General features: G+C 45.5%; 1 protein-coding gene and 1 long non-coding RNA gene across 3 annotated transcripts in view; one reads left to right on the top strand and one right to left on the bottom strand.

Annotated features, from left to right (window-relative positions):
* Nucleotides 1-5,039, bottom strand: part of NARS2 (asparaginyl-tRNA synthetase 2, mitochondrial) — a 48,715-nt gene extending 43,676 nt beyond the window's left edge. For both annotated transcript variants that reach the window (XM_010219884.2, XM_088535035.1), the window contains exons 1-4: nt 4,908-5,039; nt 1,949-2,058; nt 1,320-1,440; nt 569-709 (exon numbers count right to left, since the gene is read on the bottom strand). In XM_010219884.2, the coding sequence (XP_010218186.2) occupies nt 569-709; nt 1,320-1,440; nt 1,949-2,058; nt 4,908-5,039 (504 nt within the window). The remainder of the gene's footprint in view (nt 1-568; nt 710-1,319; nt 1,441-1,948; nt 2,059-4,907) is intronic.
* The window catches only part of LOC148592420 (uncharacterized), a 381,317-nt gene that overhangs the window by 156,470 nt on the left and 199,865 nt on the right, over nt 1-24,982 (top strand). The window lies entirely within an intron of this gene.

Here is a 24,982-nt window from a genome sequence, read left to right as displayed (position 1 = left end):
GCCATTGCCTGTACTCAGCCTACACATCCCTGAAATGCAGGTGCTTCCCATGCATCAATTTAAGATGCACCAAAACAGGAACCTCTCAATCTGAAGTAACAGCATCCAGGCAGATTGTAATGAAGCAAGAGAGGTAAGAACTGAAAGGAATAACATGAAGCTCTGAGTGACTTTGTAGCCATCTAGAATCACAGATTTTTCCATGTGGGAGGAATCCTTTTGTCCAAGGATTCCTAAGGTCATTGCTGAAGATGGGTTAAATGGCTCCATATTATGCAGTGTTCCACAGATCACACACACTCACATTTATACTGCAGCTTAGTAAAAGGAGCAAAATAACTAATAAGAAACGGGTGGTAACACACTAACAAGAGCACAGATGTGCTGCTAACTTCATCACAAGCAAATGTCTTGGCTAATATATCAACCAGACCAAGACCCAAAAAGCAAACTGTGTGCCAAATCCATACCTTGTAGGCAATAAACCACGCTCTGTCCCTCTTGAAATACAACTGCAAAACCTAACCTGGGAGAGTGTTTGACACGCCACTCAGCACAGAGGGACTACCTTGAAGAAGGAGTGGATTGCTGCAGTGGCCTCGCTGCGCACTCTCAAGAGGGAGCCGAGCGCGTTGCTCCTGCAGCGCAGGTGAGGGAACTGCCGGACGTACTCCAGAGGGTGCCTCTCCTTCATTTTCAGGGGGAATGACTAAAAGCAGCAAGGGAAGAAAAACAAAAGGATGAGAACACAGAGTCAGTATAATTCAATCTGTACTACAGAGCAGTGAAAAAGTGCTTTTTTTACTATTCTTTCTAGTTATTTTGTGGATTTTATAACCTCTGAGCAAAAGATCACATTCTGAAAAGGCTGCACCTCATGAATGTTTAGTCTCTTTGAAGACAGCTGCCCATCTTAGTACTGGAGCACTGAGCTGGGTCCTACTGCACAGATCGATGAACAAGGCAGACAGTTCTTCTGCCTGCACAATCTGCAGTATTTAGCTCATATGTAGCCAGGCCATATACACACGCTCACACAGGTAAGTTGTTCAGGATGGGATAAAGGCACACAGATGCCAGCATCTACACCAATTTCCATGCAAACAGCTCTGTCTAAGAAGAAATTTTCATGGCATTCCCATCTATCTGTTTTCTCCTTTGACATACTAGCTCCTGTACATATCAGTGAGGGATGAGAGCCCATAGGAGCATTCAGAGTTAAAGGAAATTATGTTGCATGCTCTGTTAGATACCTGGCCTTTTGAAATTCATTTCCCAAAGCGATCCTACCAGCTTGACTGACTGCTGCAGTGACATACCCAAATATCACAAGGTCCCACCACACGAATCGTTTCAGCTTTCAGCTCCATGTTTTGCATCCTATGAGGACTTTTGACCAGTTTCCCTTGCACTTCCACCGCGCTTCCGAAAGTCAGGTCTCTAAGAAACCAAGAACAACACAAACTAACCAAGCACTGACACAGTTAACTACATTCAAAAGAAAGATGCCTGTTAATTTTCCAGGACCACTTGAGATTAAGTCCTATGGCGACAGCATGTCTTAGAATCAATGAAATGGAAATTTGTTATATGAATAGGTGGCAACATGAACAAATCCATAGGGCTGGGCTCCAGAAGAGTTTATGACACGGTAGTCTGGAATGCCTGCACAGCTACAGCTATTAAGAAAATCAGATCGATATTAATCCCATGGACCAGGAAGCTGACCCACAGCCTTCAGCTAAATACAGACACTTAGCTGGATGTTTTTCATCCTAAAAACACACCCAGAAGCCCCAACAGGGAGCTGTGCCTCTCTTGTGGTTCCAGATGCTGGATGTTCTTCCAGCAGTCTCAACAGTTACTGGCAGAGGGCAGAAGGCCTGGGCAGATGTCTCCAAACACTGACCAACACAGATATTCCTCCCAGTACCTCAAACTGACATACCTAGTTCCCAGGCTGGGATCAGCAACCACCTGGAGGTTTTCCAGAGAACTCCCATCATTTATATGCAAGAACAAAACCTCCTTCTGGGATCGGACAGAGCGGACCCAGCCCTAGAGGTAAAAGAAAAGAGAAATTTGTTACTGTTTGGCATAAATTCAGTATAGTGATGCTCCTCTTCCAGCTGAGCTGCAGACATCATTTCAGATCTCCTTCAGCTTACTGAAGTCAAAGGAAACACTCCTTTAAGGGCAAGAAAAGCCAGTCTCAGGTTTTGCTGCTGACTTCAAAGCAGACAGGAGCAAAACCTGGGGCAGAATCACCAACTGTCCTCACCAGTACAGCAGAGATCAGTTAAGATCTATGGGCATCTCTCAGGAGCTGAGGATGCTGAAATTGGCCAGGCACTTTGAAGATGAGAGGCTTATTCTTACTTGTGATGTCTCTTCAAAACACATCTTATTACGACAAAACTAGAAATATACAGTTCATTAAGAAAACACAATTGAGGCTATTTTTACGATTTTAGTAACTTTTTTTTTGCTGTACATAAAATCACCTGCAGGAAGACCCTAAGAGAAATTTATTTAAGTGCTTATGTGTCCTAAGTCATGGTGCTTTTACAACAATGACACCATGGCCAATAGATTCAGGTGAAAATTAAATATTCATGTAAAACCCAAACTAATGTTCTAGCAGTTTGGGATGTTTCTCTTCATAGCTCGAAATCAAAATATTTTAACTGAAATCTGAAAAATCACCACTATGATTTAACAAACTATTGTTGTTTGAAATGTTACCAACCCTCCTGAAAACACGTACACCATTCTCCACGGAAATAAAAAGAGTAAGTAAATAAAATTATATAAAAAACAAATAAGAAAATAAGAACAAAGAAAAGGAGCACTCTCATCCAGTTTGAATAAAAAACATTCCACAACAGCTCTCAATATCTGCAAAACAGTAGAATTGGCCACGGACACGACAGGACAAAGTCTTATTTTGAATTTGTCAGATTTCCAAATAAATTAAAATTTACAGTCAATACCGAGACATTAAGCAGAAGCAACAACATGGAAAATACAATTCCCTTAGCTGTTTCTTAACACATTAGAGTTAAGACAAAGTTGCCCTTCAAACAAAAAATACCCACTTGGTGCTTCCAATTCACCTTAAGCAAATACTGTTGAGAATAACAGAATACATTGCTGACTAAACAACCAAACGGGCTTCATTTTTCCCAACATTTTTGTCTCTTGTTTAAGTGTCTAAATCGTTTAAATGACTTCAAACTGAGCAAGTGCTGTAGAGATTTTAGACCAAAAAAAAAAAAATCTAAGCAGTCTAATTCTATTGTCTAGACTGAAGAAACAGCAAGAATTAAACAGTACCAAAAGTAAAAAAGCATTTTTAAAATTACAATATGACTATGTAACAGTAAAGGCATGATGTAGGCTCACACATGAAGAGATGCACGAGTACCAGAAACAGTCAAATCCAGATCTTACTTCCCAGCTAAGATGCAACAAAGACATTTAAAATTTCTTAGGTATTTACAGACAACCCTAACAGCTCCCCTCTGAACAGTAAATATCTACTAAACTGAGGTGTGAGAACTACAGAAGATTATAATGCCATAAACCTAAATATACCAACTGCTTAGCACAGCTTGTCTCCAGGGAGGCGTTTATCTGTGGAGTCCTCTGGAGGACACCCCACCAGATAGCAGTAACTAATACTGGGAATGAAATAAAAATCTAAATAAACTAAAGCCTGGGCAATCTAATATTCTTATGGTTAAAGCAACAGGTGTTTTCAAGGTATTTACACAGTAAAATGTCTGCACCCTTTGCACAAAGGCTCTGTACCCCAGAAGCTGGTTAAATTCCTAGAACACATCAGACACACTGCAGCTGATGTCCAATGTTTAGCATACAGTAGTGGAGGTTTTTTCTCAAGTTTAACAAGGGCTCCTCCTGAAAGACACAAAGCTCCCGAACTAAGAAAGAGCTCCAGCTCGGAGCAGACCACAAGTTTGGTGGTTTTAAGCTTGGTTTTAAGATAAATCAGTTCCTCAAAGCAGTTGAATGAATGAATGAATGAATGAATGAATGAATAAATAAATAGTTGTGCCAGCACAAAAGAAGGACAACGCCACGGCAAAGACCTGGGGCAAAAAAAAAGGCAGCAGGGCCAACTTTGGCGAGAGGCTATTGCAGCCCATGCTGTCCATAAAAGCACAGCTGGATGCTGTAGTTAAAGGGTCCTGCTAGATCTATATGGGAGCATAGAGTCATAATGGTTGAAAAAAACCTTCAAGATCATCCGGTCCAACCGTAAGCCCTTCGACACCATGCCTGTTAAACCAGGTCCTCAAGCACCTCATCTACACGGTTCTCGAACACTGCTAGGGACGATGACTCCTCCACTTCCCTGGGCAGCCTGTTCCAATGCTTGACTCCTCTTTCCACGTCGAAATTCTTCCTGATGCCTAACCCGAACCTCTCCTGGCGCATCTTGAGGCCATTTCCTCTGGTTCTATCTCTAGCTATTCTGGAGAAGAGACCGACCCCCGCCTTCCCTACAGCCTCCTTCCAGGTAGTTGTAGAGCAATAAGGTCTCCTCTTCCCCACACTAAATAACCCCGGCTCCCTCAGCCGCCCCTCGGTCTGTGCTCCACCCCCTTCACCAGCTTCGCTGCCCTTCTCCGGACACGCTCCAGCACCTCCACGTCCTTCTTGTAGTGAAGGGCCCCAAACCGGGCACAGGACTCGAGGAGCAGCCTTGGCTCCCTCCTCAGCATGGCTGGTAGGGGCAGCTGGGGCTATGTCAACACTCCAACCACTTCAGAGACGGTTTCACACAAACACGGGCACCCCGAGGGCCCGCAGGGGATTCGCCAGGCCCTGTGGGCCCCCGAACAGCGAGGGGGGCGCCCAGGGCCGAGGCCTCCGCCGCGCACCTGCACCGCGACGCCGCCCGCCTCGTCCCGCGCCGCCAGCGCCTGCCGCACGCGCAGCCGCGCCGGGGGCCGCGCCGCGGGCAGCGTCACGCAGCGGCGCAGGGCCCGCCAGCCGCGCCGCGCCGCCAGCATGGCGCCTCCCGCCGAACCGGATCCAACCGGATTGGACCGGATCGGACCGGGTCGGACCAGGCCCGCCGAACCAGCCGGCTCCCGCCGCGGCCGCCGTCACGGCGCTCGCCCCACGTGCTCGCCGCCGCCAATGGCCGCCGGCGGGCTGCTCCCGGGCAGCCAATCAGAGGAGAGGGGGCGGAGCGCCGCGACGTGCTGAAGAGAGGCCCCTTCCGGCGTGCGGGCGCAAGGGGCTTTGGGAGTTGTGGTCCTGGCGCCAGGGGAGGAGAGGGATGGGGCGGGGCTAGGCGGCCATGATGGGGGCGGGACCTCCCATGGGGAGGGTAGGGGATCTGCATGGAGAGGGTTACGGATCGGCATGGAAAGGGTAAAGGATTCCTATGGAGAGGCTTAGGGATCGCCGTGGAGAGGATCAGGGATCGCCGTGGAGAGGCTTAGGGATCCCCATGGCGGGGTCAAAGGATTCCCTGGTAGAGGCAAGGGATTCCAGTGGTGGAGGCAGGGGATCTCCATGGAGAGGGTTAGGGATCGCTATGGAGAGGATAAGGGAGCCCTATGGAGAGGGTTAGGGATTCCCTGCTATAGGGAGGCGATTCCAGTGGTGGAGGCAGGGGATCCATGGAGCCAGGGGATCCCCGTAGAGGCCAAGGGATCCCCACGGCGGCAGACAAGGGATTTCCAGGATGGCAATGAGGGATCCCTATGGCAGGGTCAGGGATCCTGCTGCTGCTCCGAGCTTGGCACGTTCCCAGAACCCCCTGCACGAGGGTGCCAAGGACCGGTCTGGCTGCAGCCTCATCCTTTGGGGCAAAAGCGACTGAAACCGGGATTGCGCAGGGGGCCGGGCGGGAGGTCCCCCACACGGGGCTGCCACATTGGGCCGCAGGGAGCGGCTGCTCCTTGCAGTAGGTTCGGGATGAGTCGGGCCACGGCCGCGTTCCCGGCCGGAGGAGCGTTTTGGGATGCCGGGCCTTGCCTTCCGGCAGGCTGCGATCACAGGATGAGCAGCGGGAAGCGGCACTCACTTCCACACACGCAGTCCCGTTTTGGGGCAAGACCCTTCTCCTTTGTATTTTCTCACCTCCTGGCCGTCTGCCCCTTCCAGCTGCTCGGAGCTGCGGGATGAAAAGCCGTGCTGAAGAAGCAGACAGTTAAAAAGGGATAAAATCAGCGTGGTTTCCCTGTGCAGGCCAGACATGTGCTGCCCGCTCCGCTGCCCACGCACTTCCCTTTGGTCTGGTGGCTGCCTGCTCTGTGAGTTTGCTCTCTTTTGTGCAATTATTCTGCTGAAAGGCGGCAGCTGACTCCGTCTCGGGTGTTGCTGGATGTTTGGTCCGTGTCCCAGCACCGTTCTTGGAGAGCGCTGTGACACGGTTTCACCATCGGCCTCCCCGTGTCCATCTCCTTCCCCTCCTCTGTAGCAGAGGTGAAATGTCCCGGGACTGCAAGGTGCTGTAAGGAAGCCTTGATGGACACCAAGTTTGTATGGGGATGAATCCCTGCCTCGTTGCAAAGTCTCTGATACATAAAGAATCGCTGACCAGAGACCTCATTTAAAGGAAACAAGCTGGGCTTGTGGGAAAGAGAAGAAAAATGCTTTGTAGATACCCAGTTTGGGCGTTCCCTGTGGTGCTTTTTATCTATGGATGAAAAGTACCTTGTCCTCAAAAGTCCCTGAGCTGCTTTCCAGGGCCCTCCTGCACCTCTCGCTTTGTTCCCCCTTGGCTGCTGTCCCCACCTGCAGCTCTGGGGCTAGACAGAGCAACCTTGAAAGGCCTTCCTGAGGAATTAGAGATGCAGAGCTGGAGCACCGGCCTGTGGTGGTTGCAGCATGGAGAGACAGGAGAGGAATGCAGAAAGGCCAAGGGGAGCGGGACTAGGAGCACAGACTCATTCCAGCCTTTTGATGCACGTGGAGAGATGTTTCGGTGCACAAATGTCACCCAGCTGGCACGAGAGCAGTGGGTCTGCCCCATGCCAAGGATTGGAAGACCCTAAAGGAGAGGCTGGGTTGGCTCCAGGTGACAGCAGAAGGATGCAGCAAATAGGAGAAAAAACAACAGGCAAACTGATGACCAGAGGAGATGGCATAGGACTGCTGATGATGGGTAAGAGTAATAGGAAATTTTGGTGCTGTTTGTGAATTAGATTAATAACTGATCTTTTGCCCTCAGATTAAGTCTGAGCTGGAGGCAGAAAGCTGCTTGTCGGAGTAACTGCAGAAAGGAAAGTTTAAAGGACAAGGAGAAATACTGATTTTCTTTGACTTGCAGCTGGGTGGAGATTCTGTGGACAAAGCTTGGAGTATTGATAGTAAAAAAGCTTCCAAACGAGGAGTGTCAGTTTATAAGTGGGAGCAAGGAGTTAGTGCTGTGCGTTGCGGTTCACCATCCCCATGGTGCTGAGCCTTCACCCAGCAGCAGAAATGCTCTCAAATGCCGTGGGTGACCAGAACTGGTGCTTTAGCTGCAGAGTCCATCTTCACACGGAGTCCCCCGTCAAACCTTCCAAACTTTCTATTCCTTCACTTTCTCTCTCCTAGAAGGTGGAGGAGGAACTCCATCCAGTTCCACTGGAACAGGCTGCCCAGAGAGGTTGTGGAGTCTCCTTCTCTGGAGATCTTCAAAACCCACTTGGATGCAGTCCTGTTCCACGTGCTCTAGGTGTCCCTGCGTATGCAGGGGGTTTGGACTAGATGATCTCTAGAGGTCCCTTCCAACCTTAAGCATTCTATGATTCTATGATTCTGCTTTGGAAGCAAGTCTGTCCTGGTCCCTTCTAGTTCTGAGGTTTTTAGCCTCCCTTATAACCAGAACATTCCCATGATACTTGTTTGGACTTGTGATTTTCCTCAGTCCTCAAAAAATGCAACTGAAAAAAAGCGAAAGATTTCTAAGGGACGGTATCAGAGTGCCCATTAAAGACATGGAGTGTTCCCAATCAAGGGGAACTAAGGATCTAAGGATCTGGGGAAACCAACACATGTTGTGCCATGGACCAGAGTGGGTAATATCTTTATTATGAGGCTGAGACTGAAGGAAATGTCTCAGAGGAGTCCTGGCAAACAGCTTGGAGCAGGTACTTCTAAGCCTCACAAATGCAACTCCCAGTAGCCCTTGGAGCAATGGACCCACCTCAGAGATGGGAGAAGATGAAATGCCCCCACGAGAGCTTTCTGATACAAGTAGATTGCATCTTCTATGATGTTCCTTCACTGAGGGGAGTAAGAAAGAAGATTAGGATAATATGGCTAGGAGATGTGTAATGCAAGGTCATGTTGAAGGCAGTGGGTCTGAGCTGAAAAATAAGCTGATAAATGGGCTTGAGGGAAAAAAAAAACATGTGATTTCCATAGGTGTTGTAATGGGGAAAAAATCTGAGGAGGATGGAACAGGAGGAAAAGAGCAACCCATCTCACAGGGTTTTCTGTCTCACTCTCCTAAAGACCAGAGTGCTTTTTTTTTTCCCTGTGCAAACAGAGCCATTGGGCCATCCCAACAAGCTGTCTTGTTCCACAACAAGATTTTATCCTGCTGAAATCAGGATCAGGTGGTTCAAAGATGTGTACAAGGATCCTCCTCCCAAGTGGAGATTGGTCTTTCCAGCCTGGTCGCTTTGGGAGTTACACCCAAGCAGGGGCATGTCTGTACTTGGCAGCTGGAGCATATCAGCACCCATCATCATGGACAGGGGTAAGAAACTGAAAATTGGAATGCTGGAAGTCTTGGGAAGGATCATGTCAACCCATAATGGAATACTCAGCAAACTGGTAAAGTTATTTTATGGAAAAGTGATGTCTAGCCCAAGCCCTAACTCTCTGAGCTCCTTTTCCAACAGGGACACATTGGATCTGCCATAGGCAAGAAGCTGTCAGGAACACAAGGCCTTATGTTGGGTTTAGGCTTAACTGTTGTGGGACTCATCATCCATCAGAAGGAAGAGAAAGGTGAATTATTCATGAGCTAAGCGGAAATACACTTTTAATGGGACTATAGAGCAATGTTTTAAAGCCTGTAGGACTTCTCTGAAATTTAGATTTACCATAATAATTTTCTTGGCTTTCCAGCATTCAGGGGGTTTTATACGGTCTAATCCAATACTCATAGAAGTCAGTGATAGCTTTTAATTTATTCTAATTTATGTTAGATTGGGCTTTCAGTGGTGAGAAACCATTTTAGGACTATTGTCAGCTGCTTAAAGGTCAGTCTTGATTTCCAAGATATGGTTATGATTTCTTATGGTTCTCAAAATAGCCACTTTGTTCCCACGTTTTTCCACATGGCTTTGCTGCAGACATAATTTCTAGATCCTGGAATCAAATGCTTTAGTATTTAGGTTTAAGAAAGATTAAATACCTTTCTTTTAAAACTTTGGGGGAGAAAAATAAGAGAACAGTATCTTCCAGAAAACTTCATTTTGGCTTTCAGGATGTTGGTTTGCTGAGAGATAGGAACCTACCCCAGCTCTTGCTTTCTCTATCCTAGTCATTGGGATTATTAGAATCACAAACAAATGCTAGGTAAATTCTTGTTGTATGTCTTTCACGCTGCAGCAAGGAATGTCCTTCAGCTTAATCCTTTACTGTTATTCTTTTTCTAAGTAAATCTCCTTAAACAAGCCTTGTCCAAGGTAGCCCTTTGCTCCCATTAAGTTTCAGCCTAAATATCTAGGTCACCAGCCAACATGGGGACATGAGTTGCCTGCCTATCAGCACAGCTGTCAGGAACTAGGAAAGAGCAGGGCTCAGTGCTGAAAATGCTTCCTTAGACCCAAATGTAAGGATCTTAATGAACTAAGAAGAGCCTGGCTTATAGATTTGACCATGAGAATCAGTTCTCCTGCCTGCCCACTGCCCAAGCTCACTGCTCGTTGTCCAGGTACAGTGATCCAGGTCCAGTCTGGGTTTGCTCCTCACTGCACAGGTTTCTCTTTTAAAAGCTCGCAGGTCACGGAGGACACAGGTTGCTTTCTTGCTTGGAGAGCAGAGCTGTTTGCTCCTGTCTGCTTAGGAAAGTGCCCTCATAAATGTGTTGGGTTGGTCTCCAAGGTCTTCCCAGAAACTGGACTCAGCTACCAAAAATCAAGCCCTTGGCAAAGCAAGGAACAGCCTCTGGCAGGGCTGCCCTGGGCTTGCTGAAGCTCAGCAGAGCCTGTGGGTCTCAACAGATTCATCCAGTGGGTGGCAGTTGCTGCAGGCTTTGGAAACAGAGAGGCATTCATGGGCTGTGATTAGGACCATCAAAATCACAGGTAAATCAATCAGGGGGATGGATGTGAGAGACTCTGCTCGTAGGACCCTGGGAGAGATTTTCCAAGCCCTGAATTTGGCTGGCAAGAAGCTCTGAAGCCTGTGTGAGGAATTCCTGTCCCATTTGTGCCTCTGCTGCTTTCTTTCTGCCCTCCTTTCCTTTAGGGATCTGTCTGCTGCAGCCTCGGAGGAAGCTGACAAGGAAAGGGACACGTTGCTAGTGTCACTAGGCCACTACGTCCATGGAGAACCTGTGAATCCATTCCTTTCTCACAGAGTTAGGAGGAGCCCTTGCTCCCCACTGTTTCCCAGCACTATTCCCTCTCTTCCTAGTGCTGCCCTGGTCAGTAGGGTGCTGCCTCTTCCCCTCTCAGAAGAACCAGGAATTTGCAAACTTGGAGCCTGACACTGGGGCCGCTGAGGCGAGGATGGACTCTGTCCCTGCCTGAAGATGCAGGAGAGCTGGAGCCTCCCAGCCCCGCACATACCTGGAGAGAGAGGAAGGGAATAAATACGAGCATTTCTAAGGAATGTTTTGTACTTGGAGTGATTTATCTAAGGGTCTGTAAGGATTTAATAAGCGGGAGCTAATTAAATGTACTAATTAATCCGGTGCTTAATCTCGGCTCTTTGCTAGCTTCCCGTGCTGCTGAAGCAGAGCCGCAGTCCCGTGAATCGCGACACGCAGCCACTCAGCTTAACTGTGACTCCCCCGGCCGCGGTGCGGGCGCTCAGCTGACGAGACAACACGAAGCTCAGGTACAAGAGGAAATCAGAGGGGCAAAGCCAGCCTGGTGTGACTAACAGCCCACGGGATTGTTACTGTGAAGAGGGTCTTGACAGGCTAATTTGCTTCCTTGTTTTGTCACTGTTGTTTTGCTCTGAGCTGATGCCCTCCCCATGCAGGGTGGCTGAAGCCTGTGTCCCTCTGGTAACACTGGCTAGAGAAGAACCTGCTACTGAACATGTAATGGCGAAATGACAGTTTCATTCCTTGGTCCCTTGTCACCGTGGCTCCAAGTGGCTCTGCTGCAACTCAGGAGAAGGTTTCTCTTCTTATTAAGCTTTCCTGTTGGCTTGTTTTTCCCTAAGCGTTTGTGCTGGTGCTCCCGGTTCTCCGAGTGTGGGGTACAACCCGCACAGCCAACACTCAGTTCTCCTCGAGCTGTTTCCTCAGTGACATAGAAGAAAGGATGTGAAAACTGAGTGCCCAGAGCCAGCTCAGCCCAGCTAGATCAGGAGCAATGGGACTTCCCTTTGGGGGACACTGTCTTTCCTCGCCCTGGAGCTATGTGGGATCCTGCAGCAGGTTTCTCATGGTCTAAATACTCCCGAGCAGTCTTCAGAAGTCATTTGGGCTCCAGCACAGACCTAATAAATCCTGTCAGACCTGAGCTGACTCCATGGAGCCCAATGGGTGCCTCCCCCTTCACCTCCTGCAAACACAGTGAAGTGACGCAGAGATGTTGGTGTCCTTGTACCTTGGGCTAAGGTTGCACTGTGGGATCCAACAGAGCCCTCTGTGAACATGGTAGCTGCTTTCTAACTTCCCCTTTGACGAGGCCGTGGACACATCCTCCACCACCTGCACACAAAGGAAACCTGGATGGATTGGCAGGATGATCCCGTGCACATCCCAGCTCAGGAGGTCACCCAGCCTGGATGGATTGGCAGGATGATCCCGTGTACATCCCAGCTCAGGAGGTCACCCAGCCTGGATGAGGTGGCCCAGAAGAGCGTATGCTCCATGGGAGAAACAGGGCACGAGACAGGGACCTCTGGGACTCACAGGATTCCAAACCTTGACTGATTGTGAAGGTATCATCCAGGCACATACGTGAGTGCTCTGTATACTGGGGGACATCCGAAACCCTGTCACTCTTCTCCCAGCTGGCAGGGAAACCCTGCCTGGACCAGTCACCAAAGCCCTTCCAAGAAGCACAGGCTACCCTACCTGAGGCAGAATGGTCCTCCTAACAGCACTATTTAAGACCGTGGTTCGCAGTTTGGGTCCAACTCGGACCCATACTGTTCATTCTGGGTGAGCCTTACTATTTGCATGGATATAGGATAGAAGGGAGCAGCTCCCCGGTTTGTCACCTCCACTTGGGCTCCGGGCTTCCTTTTGAGCAGTTCAAGTGTGGATGGAAATGAAGCCATGTGAGCACAGGCCATTAAATCAACCACGGAAACAGGCTGCTATGGGGAAATGCAGAGCAGTCACCTTCATTGGAAATCTCCAAGGGGAATCCAGGCGTGTATCTCTCCGGGATAGCTCAGGATAATGAATCAGCCCTGCCAGGATGCGGGGAGAGGGAAGAGACGACCCACCGGGGCCCTTTTCCAAAATGAACAAGCGGATGATTTTACGAAATCATCAATCCCCCAGTGTCTCCTTGCACAGCCCTATGCAGCCAGCAGAGGAAATTGGTAACCGTACCCAGCAAGCCTGTTTTTAATTAACGAATAATTATCTACAAATTGCTGTAATTATTGCCTTGGATTCCAGAGGACGGAGACGTTACTGTGGGATGAGCATGCGGTTTCCTTGCGAGTGAAATATTTTGCCTGCCTTATCTGCAGCGCCTGCTGCTGCGGGGTTTGGGGCCTCGGCTGCGCTTGCCTTTTGAGGGAGCAATAAAACAGCTAACGCTGCCTGCAAGGGAGTTACGGAACAGACACTGATGAGAGGGCAGCTTCTTGCATTTTATCACGTCTTCTGCCCTCGTTCTGGAGTGGTTTTAGGGTTGCATATTGAAACATACAGCCCAACAGCGAACGCCATGAGGAGGATGCTCTGCGTGCCCATGGACCAGCGGAATGAGATGAGCATCACGTGCAGCTCTCTTTCAGCTTGGAGTGGATAAGGGCAGCTTGGAAAAAGAGTCAGTTAGAGGTATTTGTTGTCCTGAAAGGCTTATACCCTAACCAAACTGGCTTGACAAGCAGCAGGAAACTGGAAATCCTCCCTGGTTGGCAGGCAAGGAACTGCAAGGCTGTGATTTGTCCTGTGTTGGACGGGCAGCCTGTCAAAAGAGCCGAGCCCAAACTCCCGGCTTGCTTGGAGTGTTTAATCTCCAAATCCGGCTTCCCTCCCCAGAAATGATGCCCGTTCCCCTGTCACTCCTAAGCGATTCCGCTAAAGGATGCTGCTCGCTGCCAGGGTTTCCATGACAGCCTCCACTTCAAACAGCCCGGGGGCTTTTTATTATTCATCTGCGGAGTATTTCCCCGAGGTGAGCTGCTCTGAAACGTTGCCTTTGTTTGCTGTGTGCTGCAACTTTATGTTTCTTTGGACAGACAGCAACCATTTTGTGCTCCCGGGCCCTGCAGCCTCTCACAAGGACACGCACGTGCCGTGGCTTCCCACACAGGGATTTTGGTTTGTGCTGCCCCTTTACCTGCAAGAAAACTCCTCCCGAGCGAAGAGACGCTGTAGCTCCCTCCTGAGAAGGGGCATTGCAGCTCGATTGAGGCAACCATAGACCCTAGTCCTGCCTTCACTCCGTGAGCTTGCCCTTTCCTGCAGGACAACGTGAAAGCCCTTGATCCTGCTCAGAAATAGCCCTCTTCTCCTAAAAATACAGGGATGGCAATCGTTTTTCTGCTATTTACCTGCGCTGCAGGAAGTACCTGCTTGGCTGCATGTGCCTGTGGTGTTGCTGATGTCTTGGATGGTCTCTGGTGAGCTGGCGCTGGCAGGTCATGAGGACCTTCATGCTGCTCTTCAGCTCCCTTGAAGTCAAGCTCCCTATGTGAACTCATCCTCAAAGAGCGAGTTCCAGGACCTCAGCACACGCAGGAAGGTATTTCTTCATCATTTCAGCTTGCTGTCAAGCTTCTCTCCTCAGTTGTGTGATCAAAAAATTGCCTGCTGTGAAAGCCAAATTTATGCTCTTATCATGGTGCCCTAGATATTGGGGCCTCGTTGAGTGTCTGTAGTGCTCATGCCTTATTCAAGGCATGACTGTGCCTCAGATATGTGAGTCTAGAGGGAAAACAAAGAAAATTAGACCATACTTTGGCTTTAGGAATGAGGCTTTTTTCTTTGGCACACCTTCCCCCCTCTTCCCACACACTGTGGCCTTTAAGTTGATGACTTCTAATGAATGAAAATAGTTCCTGAACAAAGAAGCTGTCACTAGAAATGATGGTGCTTAATATTTTATTTTACAAACCTAAAAGAAAATCTCTAAAATACCCTTTGGCAGGTCTACGAACCTAACGAAGTGATTCATAGAGACACGCAGCAAGCCAGGGGCCCGTTACCACCAGTGGGATATAGTGCTGGTAGTGTTTCATATCCAACATCCACTTTGGCAGCACAGCTCCAGAGTACTGTGTGCGAAAGGGAGGCAAAGGCAAAAAAAAAAAGTCAGATCCAGTTGCTTCAGTCTTGCTGACAAGAGGAAAGTTAAATTTTTCTAACCACTGTGCACCCACAGCACTTAATGAGTAAGGGGACAAAGCCAACTAGTAACTACTTGTGGGTGAAAATGCTGATTATTTGAAATGGGGGTATCCGTTGAGCACTGCAGTGGGTGGTGTGCCCTGTGTCACTGTGGTGTTGGGTGCCACCTTTGCAGATGTCCTTTGGGGAGGCAATACCATGTTTCACTATTGGGCCTTGCTGGTAAAACAATTTGTCCTAATTCACACAAAAAGCTAAGGTCACACATGGGATTTGAACTCCGACCTTCTAATGTGTGCACTGTCAACTTATTTTTTATTTGTGCTTTGTTCTCTTCCACTTCTTCCTGCCTGTATAGTTCCTGCCACCCTCAGCGTCATCCAACTGCCGAAGATGCTCTCTGCTGTCTTCAACATGTCACCATACAGGACCTCTCTCCATACAGGACATGATCCCAAAAGGCTGGAGGAGCTCCCTGCTCCACAGGAAGGAAGCAGGAGCCTCTTGGTCCACAACAAGGGGGCCAGCTAAAGTTGAGTGTCACCTCCCCATAGGCATGAGGGATGGCTGTTGTTTCACCTAACTAGAGAGCTACCATGGAGATGTCTACATCTGAGCTGGTTTTTCAGGCTCCCGCTATGAGGATGGAGCAATTCATCTCATCCTATAGTGGACATTTAAAATAGCTTAGGTGCATGCTCCCAGCAGGGCCTTTGATGACAGTCTTGGACAGAAGAGTCCCTATGGTTACAAGATGTGCCCCATTCATGTTACCTTGGTTGTAAGCAATGCCCAAAGAGGTAGAACAATCCTACATTTGCAGGGGGGTGACAGCTTATAAAACCCACAAACTCTCAACTGGCTCAGTGTTGTACAGGGACTTTGCTTCTACTAGCAAGCTCCAGGTGTTCAAGACAATGCTTCCTGCCTCCTGCTGTCATAACTTGCTCTTGTCTTTCTTTCATCCATGAGATTTTCCATTTTTTTTTTCAGCTACTTCTACTCTATTGTCACTAGATGACAGCAGAGGTCTCATCACACGGGAGACAGGGCTGAACCTGGAGCTGGTACTGAACCAAGTATGGCTTGGACAACCTGCTAGGTGCCAAAAGCCATCCTTCTTCTAGACTTCTAGACTTCTAGACTTCTAGAACCTCTAGAACCTCTTTGTGCGTTTATTTCTCTGATAAATACACTGTAACTCAAAGCTGTCACCTTGTGTGGCAGTTTCCCACCTTGTCACCTTCCCCATCCTATTTTAATGATTTCTCCTACACTTACTTGATGAATCTGTGGTGAAACTAGGCTAGTGCTCTCCAAAAATCAGCACTCTCCATTACAGTTAATGCAATAGGATTCACAGATGAAGGTGATGAGAGATGGAAACTGGAATTCCTGTTACTGTGCTATGCAAACCTTACCCATACAACACCTAGAGACATAGAGATTGGATCCCACTGAGCTCCTGAGGACGAGTTCCTGAGGGGAATTTCAGTGGAAATCTCCAATGGCTGCCTAAATGCAAACATAAATACTTTAGACAGATAGGTGGGTGCATAGATTTTAGCACCTACAGCAATTACTTCTCAGTAGAATATAGGCTAGGCAATTGAGAGAGTTAGATAAGTGGCAGAACAGAGGATTCTTTTTTTTAATTATAAATGATTCTGTTATCAGGAATGACTCTACTAGGTGCAGATAACGTGGAAGAAAAGGTGAGAGATTTTGAAAATGAGCCAATTAAATGGCTGATTTCTGTGCCTGGGATGCTATTAGGTGGGCTGATTCAGTCTGTAGTCTTGCAGAAATTTCTACATGAGCACAAGGCCCCGTGTTGGTTGATGATTAACTGAATCACTGCGGTCTGTGCAAAGGTATTCTGTAGGGAGGACATGATCTACACTCTTAGGAAAGGCCAGGATACTCTGGGGGACATTCTGTGTGATTTATTCATAGTTTCATAGGAGATCCTGGAATGATATTTCATAAGGAGGATTTTCATTACAAAGTTCTCAAATCTAAATCCCCAGCAGCACTTTTCAGTGCCTGCAGCTTTTGAGCATGGTCCAGGATTTTGTCCTTGTCAAAACCAGCACAGAGGAGCTACCAAAACTGTTTGAATGTTTGAGATATTGCAAAGCTGGAAAATGTGTTTCCCGTTTATTATCAGTGACTAGAAGAGGCTTCCATGTAATTTCTCATAGATGTTGTGATTGTTGGCTTTGTTTTCCTTGCAATACCATTTTAACTCTGAGAGGCAGCGATAATATACAGGCACCAACAGCCTTTATGTTCAATTTACTGCAGCCTTTCAGGCTTTAGTGCTCTGCTGACATGGACTTACATAGGGCAGGATCACAGCCTTAAGAGCTGTCATAGTGTAGTACGATGGGAAATGAAAGCGCTCGATGTTTTCCTTTCTGATCAGCTGGTCTTCAGCCCAAGCTGTGCCAGTCAGGTGAAGGATTTTGCCATAAAGCTCTAGATGTTCCTGATGGGATAAGTGAAGGAGAGAATGATGTATCTCAGTTCATAGTAGCCATCTAAATATCAGGCAGTCAAAGTAAGCTATTGGTATCTGATCCCCATGTGACCAACTAACCAGGCAGATGGCTCCAGAGAATGATTCTTTTGTTCCCAGGGTGGATGTCTGCAATGAGAATTATGAGGAGTTGCAAGAAGTCCAGAGGAGCCTGTCTGTCTCTGTTGACTATAAGGGGAAAGCTTAGATGAGTCACTCACACTTGATCCCAGCACTAAGGTAAGATCCTTTCTGGGAAGGAAGAGCTCAGAGGGTGTTCATCTGAATTCCATGGAATAGGGTAAGATAGGGTTGGGTAGGGTAGGACAAAATAGGATAGGATAGGACAGAACAGGCTGAGAAAAATATTTAAGCTCCCGAAGCTGTGAGTAGGTGGGATATTCGTGAGCAGCCACACAGGTACCACTTCTCGCCAGAGGACAGTTCTCCCTCAGCATCACGTGCCTCATCCTCAGCTTTGGGAGCTGCGTTGTCCCTGGGAGGTCTGGTGGCAGCTAATGAGTGCCACAGAAAGTCTTGCTGTATTTAGGAATGGATCCATTGCTAATAGAAAGACCTCGAAGTTGGTTTGATGGGTTCCAGACCAGGAAGCAGTTCCGGTGTGAAGCAGCTGGGATCTGTCCATCTGTTCCATGCCCTATTTTGGAAGCTATGAACAAAGCTAAAATCCAGCGTGAAGGTGACAAATATCTTGGTTCCCTGTCCATGTCCACAGCTGGTGAGGAGAAGGGTGATGCTTCCTGCATTTCAATAGAACTGAAAACAAACTGATGCAGCCTGGTTATTGCTGCTGCAGATCTGTAATATTCACCTTGAAGTTCAAAGAATGACTCCTAAGCCTCGTTAGTGTAGTTTTAGCACTAAAAGGGGTCCTGAGTAGCCCCCAGAGCCTGGTTCTCAGGTGAAACTGTCTGTACTTAGGCACTTCCACGTCTGTGGTAACAACTGAGCTTTTAAATCTGGAAGTATCTGCCCCAGCAGTGATTTGATTTTATGCAGTGTCTCTCATGCTGCTGTACTGGTAAGCATGTCACTAAATCCTTGCACATCAAAGGAACAAATAAATCAAGCAAAACTGCATAAGCCACATTACAATTCCATTTTGGCAAAAGGTGCTTAGACAACCCTGGAGACTGCAGTCCTCTAACTAGCAGCAAAACTCACATAAACCCAGAGGAAGCTCTGTGTATTTTCCTCTACCAGCAGTTAAAGTGCCTTGAAGTTATAAAGTTGGATTAGGAAGTGGCTTGGGGTCAAGTGACATAGAAATCTAGTCCTGAGTCTGGTCATAATTTTCCAGCTGGCCTCAAGCGCCTGACATTTTTGTGCCCCTCTTTCCTGGTCCATAGTATCGCTTTCCCATCTCCCATGGTGGAGATGAGGAAGAATTAGATAAGGCTTTTCATAGATACAGATATAGATGGATATAGATAAATATGGATATAGAAAGAACTTTGCATTTGTCAATGTTAAAGGCTCAGGTTTCCCCAATCTGTTTAGAAACTCAAGACCTCTATTCTGGAGGTCCCAAAACCTCCTGTCCACCTTCCAACTCCCTACTCTTCATTTTGCCATGATAACATAATGATACCTATACCTGTTCTACCGTAAGTGGATTAAAATCACTAGTATCACTTAACATGGATGCAAACAAACCCAGTTATAATGACTTTTGATCAGTCTAGGGCTAGAACATATTGACATTTACAAAATGCCATCCTCATACTGAACACTGTTAAAGACACAAATGCAATATTTCTCCCAGGGATATGTTTCTCTAGAGAATCCAGATGCTCCCCAGGCGCCTGGTAATAGAGTACAAAATAGTCTGCTGTTGAAATTCAAAAGCAAACAAAATAGCCCTTCTCTGCAGGCTTCCTTTCTGTGAGGCATTTCTGATGAGCATCCAGAGTCTCTGCAGAGGCCTGGCATGCAAAACCCAAATTATATAGTTAGCAATCGCCTTTTCAGAAGCTTGAAGCACAAAATCTCTCCTCAGCTTCTCTTGTGATGAGAGATGGCTGCTTTTCAGTCCTCTTCTCAGCCTGCCTTGGGCTGAAAGACTACAAAAGTTCTTAATGCTGGGGCTACCATTTCCAGGCTCCTCCTGGCTCTGGACAGAGCCCATCTCCTACACAGATAAAGCATCCTGGATGGCCCACGGCTCAGTTATCCCCCTGCTTTCTCCCAGGCCCTGGGAAAACACCCTGGGACTACGTGTATCCTTTCGTCTCCATCTCTGGAGCGTTCCCACTGCCATCTCAAAGGGTTTCACAAGGGCACATGTAAAACTACACGTTCTGGGCTATTTTGTCATGGGACAGGCTTAAAATGAACCATGGTCATTTTCCTGAATTACTCATGTGCGAGGTTTTTTTCCACACAGTGAGCAATAATGAATCAATAGGTGGAGAGGATAATTACAAGTGGTTTAAACTGTGTCCAATTCCCCCCTCAAAAGGAAGACAATAATTCCCTTTCCTCACCGAGGTGTCTGATGCTTTAATCACAATGGGAGCTGCGTATTTATAGCTGTGTATTTTCAAGGCACCACTATGATTATATGGTCCCACCTTCTGCATAAGAAAGGGCAAAGAGCATCAGCCATGCATTTCTACATCAAATTTATAGTTTTTGCATGAGTTTGTAGCATATCTCTTAGAAAGAAATTAATGTGACAAACCAGGATGCAACTGTGTCAGGTTATGAAGCTTATTTTCTATGCTGACTTAAACATAATGTGTTAATTTCTATTTATAAATTCAGCCTTGGACTAAAATAACTATTTTGTGTTATCTGAGGATTTTATGCTTACATCCTATTCACTGCAAGGTCAGAATAATGTCACCCAGTCAGTATCGAATCATGGAAAGGGTCTGTCACATCCCTGAGAGATCATCACAGAAAAAAAAAGATATGCATACATATGTGCATATATATCTATATATATACACACGCACACACATTATATATATATAACACATACATATTATGTAGGGCATTGGCATAACAATATAGCTCAGCAATATAACACAAAAAATTCTTTCTCAGGTTGTGAGCGAAGTGAGGAACAACGACTATTACTCTTTGCAACTGCATGAATTTATGGAATTAACTATCTGTCTAAATTGTCATTTGTTTTATGTTCATTATAGGTATCAAATTATCAAATACAAAGATTTTCTTTTCTGTTTTTCCCAAGAAAGATAAGATTATCTTTGGAAAGCTCTTGGGAGAGCATAATAGTGACCAGAATGTCTTCGTAGGAATGTATGTCAATTGGCCTAAATCAGATTTATAGGAAACGTACACCAGTGTATGGGTCCGGTTTAATGCATCTTAAAAGTGTATCTGATTAAAGTGGTATCGCCTGAATTAAAGACTGTTTGCCTGTGGTGAAGGGTCTAGTTATTTTGAGAAACCAGTTTAACTTGCAGAGATTTAAAGTAGGTTCAAGTTTGTCATTCGATGACTTTATAGACAGTACTACGTCATCCGCATGATTTTCTTATTTTGTTTGATGCGAAAATCACTGTTATGAACTTGAGGACTTCTTATTTTCTTGCTGTAAATGGGAGGAAGAGATATGCTGCCTGATGGGAACATAAGGAAAAATGAACGTGTGCCTGGGTTTCAGAGGGCATCCTGCTCTGTCTATCATAGACACAGGGATGTCTATGTCACAGAGATGTCACAGAGATGTGTCTATCATTTGCCACATTCAAAAAGGCTAAGCTGAAGGCACAGGAGCTGTTCGACCTCTGAAATGCTGAAGGGGTCTTGGCCCAGGGAGAGGCATCCTCTTGGACTTCCATGTGGATCTCGTTGCTTTTAAAAGTAAAGTGACAGTGGTAAAAAAAATAAAAGTGCTTTGCCAAGCCCTTCCTTCCCTAATCATTTTGTCCTCTAAAGAGTGAATCTAGGAGCAGAGTATGATTGGCTGGGTAGGAGCCTGCTGAAGGCTGAACGCAGAACTATGTGTTGAGAAAAGACAAGGGTGAAAAGGCTGTGCTTGAGAACCTGCCAGAAAACCTGAGTGAGAACCAGGCCTGAAGGTTTAGTGGAGAGAATTAGAATAATTTATTTTCAGAATTTCATTTTTTGCATCTTTTTCTGGTGCCCTCTCTGAAGTCAACAGCGCATACCCAATGATGGATCAAAAACTCCAAGTTATAAGAAATTGGCAGACTCCAAAGTAGGTCATTTCCCAGGAATTCCTTAGGAAAATCACTCCTTATTTCTCACTGAAATTTCTCCCTTGCCTGCCTTTAGCTTCTAGCCATTGCTGCTTTCACCCAGGCACAATTCAGTTTTACACAACTTCATGGAAGAGCCCAAGATGGCAGGAACTTCATCTCCTAGGTATGGTCATGCTCTTATAGATATCTCCTTCCACATATGCTGCCCTGTCCCTTGGTCAGGAATGTGGTGTCTCTGATGTGTCTCTTGGCTGTGATAGTTTGGCTCAGTTTGCCAAAACCTGTTTCTTTTTCCCCACATTCCTCAGCGTCCTTAAGTGGCTTTGGTTTGTTCCTCCAAGCCTCAGCCTCCACTTCCATGTCAAAAATCGAGTGATGCTTTTAGCTTTTCATAAAAGATCCAGCACATTTGACCTATTTTCCTCCCACTTGGTTGCTTCTCTCCTTTTAATAAATCAGATAAAACTGAAGGAGCACTGCATTTCGTCTTGTCTGGACTGCTATAAATAATATCCTTAGTGGGTGGAGGTAGGTGTGCGTGGAGGGGAATGGCTCCGAAGTCTGAAAACGTGAGAGATGAATCTCTTAAGCTATTCTGATTTTGCGGGAGATTGCCAAATAGACCTTTAATTAGGGCCTATCAAAAACGATCAGGAAAAGAAAAGGGTTTGTCAAGTTGTTAGATGCTGCCAAGCTCTTTAGAGCTTGTAGGTTTTTTTTGCATAATGTACAAATTTATTCATCCCAGCAATTTTACAGCTGTGTTCCCTTGCTTACAGCACATCTCTCTGCATGAGAAACCTCTTCTATCATCTTTGCAGCTTGCTCGATTGGTAATTTTCCTGCTGGGGTGGGCAGGAGCACTCAGGCATTGCCAGCTTGGAGATTAGATTTTCACTTTCCACTTTTTCCGGTGCTAAGAACGTTTTACTTATGGGCTGAAAATGCCATAATTTGTGTTTCTGCTGCAAAGTTTGGAAATCAACAGAGTCCTTGCTATCACTTCATGATGTAAAACACAAACATGCTAAATATACATATTTTATAGCCTGATAGGAGAAAAAAAAAAGGAGGAAAACCAATTGTAAAAGGAGAATTAAAACTTTTTACTTACCAATTTTTAATGCAAACCCCTCCAAAGAGTGATTCAGATATAGAAAGTTAAGATAATTTCAAGTGCTTTGCTGGATGAGAGCTTTCACTGTCAAGATATTGGTCACAGCAGCCCTGACATCCAGAAATATTTCATATTTGTGTCAAATATGGATAAAGATAACACTCATATCAGCTAAGCAAATAAATCTAAAATGCTGAAAAGACACAGTTTGAAATAATGTTGTTACCCTACGTGTCTGATCTAACCTCCAAAGGGAAACGTGTGACAACTGCAGGCTGTAAAAGCAGAGTAGGATCAGTGAACGCATCTGGAAATGTTTTAATTACTGCACGTTCAACCCTGAACTGCTTTGTTCCTATGTAAACATAAGGCAAGTAATTAATGTACAAGATTTAGCGTGTGCAGACTGACATCTTCTAGCTACTGGTTGGAGAAGGGAGGAGAAAGAGAAGGGGGAGTTTTATATTTATAGATTTTAAGAGTGAAAGGGCTGTTAGATCTGACTGGATGTACAACAGACAAGTGAATTGCACCCAACTCCTCTATTGAGTCTCCAAACTTGCCCTGGTTGAAGAATATTTATCTACCTAATCTTGATAGAAATGGAGAAAAGAAGTAACACTCTTGAGAGAGAGGGAAATACTTAATTAGTTTTAAGAAAGAATAAAGATAATTAAAAAGCTTCTCTGGTCCATTTTTTAAGAACAGTTGAAGGATGTATGACATTTTAATTTGATTTTTAATAAAACAGTTCCAAATGGCCTTGGTTTTATCTGCAATTAATTCTATAATTAATTTAAGGTGTGATGATAAAAAGCAGTGGAGGGCTAAAGGATATACAGCCACAAATTAGTTGATTTGCTAGATTGTTTTGAGGAATTACTTCATATAAGTTTGAATGTGCTGACTGTTCTGTGAAACCTTGTAGAGTTGGGCCAAGAGGGTAAATTAACTGTACCGTAACAGTGAAGATGTTTTAAATGCTCTGTTTTGTGCATTAGATGCTTAGATAGCTAATTATGACCAGCTGTCTGATTTTTACATGGTTGCCTTTATATCAACTGAATCATACTCATCTCATCTAACATGACCTACTGCGATGCGCCTGATCTGCACAACAACACAACGAATCCATCGATGGCTAAAGCCAAAGCAAAATCACAGCATGGGCAAAGCTGCACAGGCAGTTTGATGGTAAAGAAACAACACTTTTATGAATAGAATTGCCCTTGGAAGACCATGGCTGAATATCCCAGCACTACTTTGCCAAGGAAGATGAAAAAGCTGTAAAAAATCTGACTTTTATAGCTTCTCCTGACCCCTTCCTGCCTTTTTTTTTTTTTTTTCTTTCGGCATCTAATATAGAAAATGGCCCAATTTGGAGAAATGCAGAAAGAAATAACCACTTAATGTGAAATATAACCTTCAGAATAAAAAGTGGGAATTTTAGGGCAACTATTATGATATTACAACTACTACACTTTTACCTTTTACTACTAAATATTCCAAATGATGTCAGTGTATTTCAAAATGTGTAATATTAGTAATAATGATTTGTACAGACTTTAGACTTTACTACTGGTACTTTGCAGTGCTTTGTTAGCTATATTATATGGAATATATATAACACAATGTCATTTTTTCCAAGCTTTCCTCCTGAATGATGATTTTCTTCTCCGTTTGCATGACGGTATTAGAGATGAAAGGACTGTTGCTCTTTATTTTCAACATTTTAATTTCCATCTCTATTTTAACACCATTTATAAAGAGGAGACACATATACAAGTAATCAGGTATGCAGCACCGTTGTATACGTGGTGTTTATTTGTCATGATTTGGAAGCAAAGAATTGAATGGAGGAATGCAGTCAACATGTCAAGAATTCAATCAACATTTTAATATGATGGCTAATGATAAGTAATACATCATTCACTGTAAAAGACATAAAGATCAATTTCAAAAAGTTAAGTATTTTTACAGATTTATTTCTTTAAAATGTTAATGAACTATTTCAGAAATAAATGAAAAGATATTTGGAATTTAAATGGCTGCTCAAATTTTACATTGCAATCATGGGTTAAAAAAATGGACAGAGATTTGCCACCAGGTCTTGGAAAGCTTCAGAGAATAAGTGCAGGTTGCAGCAAGAGGAAATATGGGCGTCAGAGAAAGGAATAATTTAGAAATGGCAGTGTCCTGCAAAACAAGTGAAGAGGAAAAGTGGTGAGATAAAAAGGTCTTGGTCTCCATTTCTGTAGAGATTTGTTGCAGAAGACACAAACAGCAGGAGACATTAAATGATGTTCCTAGATGAATATCCCTCTGCAGCTACCAGAAGTTTATCTTTCAGAGTGCAATCTCAACTATAGGATTTATGAAATTCCATAAAAACGGAAAAATATGGGTCTGCTCAGCAGTACCAACCT

The sequence above is a fragment of the Tinamus guttatus genome, unplaced genomic scaffold (genome assembly GCF_059628265.1).
Source record: "Tinamus guttatus ecotype Peru unplaced genomic scaffold, ASM5962826v1 Tinamus_guttatus_pri_ptg000602l, whole genome shotgun sequence".
NCBI lineage: Eukaryota > Metazoa > Chordata > Aves > Tinamiformes > Tinamidae > Tinamus > Tinamus guttatus.
This window is presented reverse-complemented; position numbering and strand designations above follow the sequence as displayed.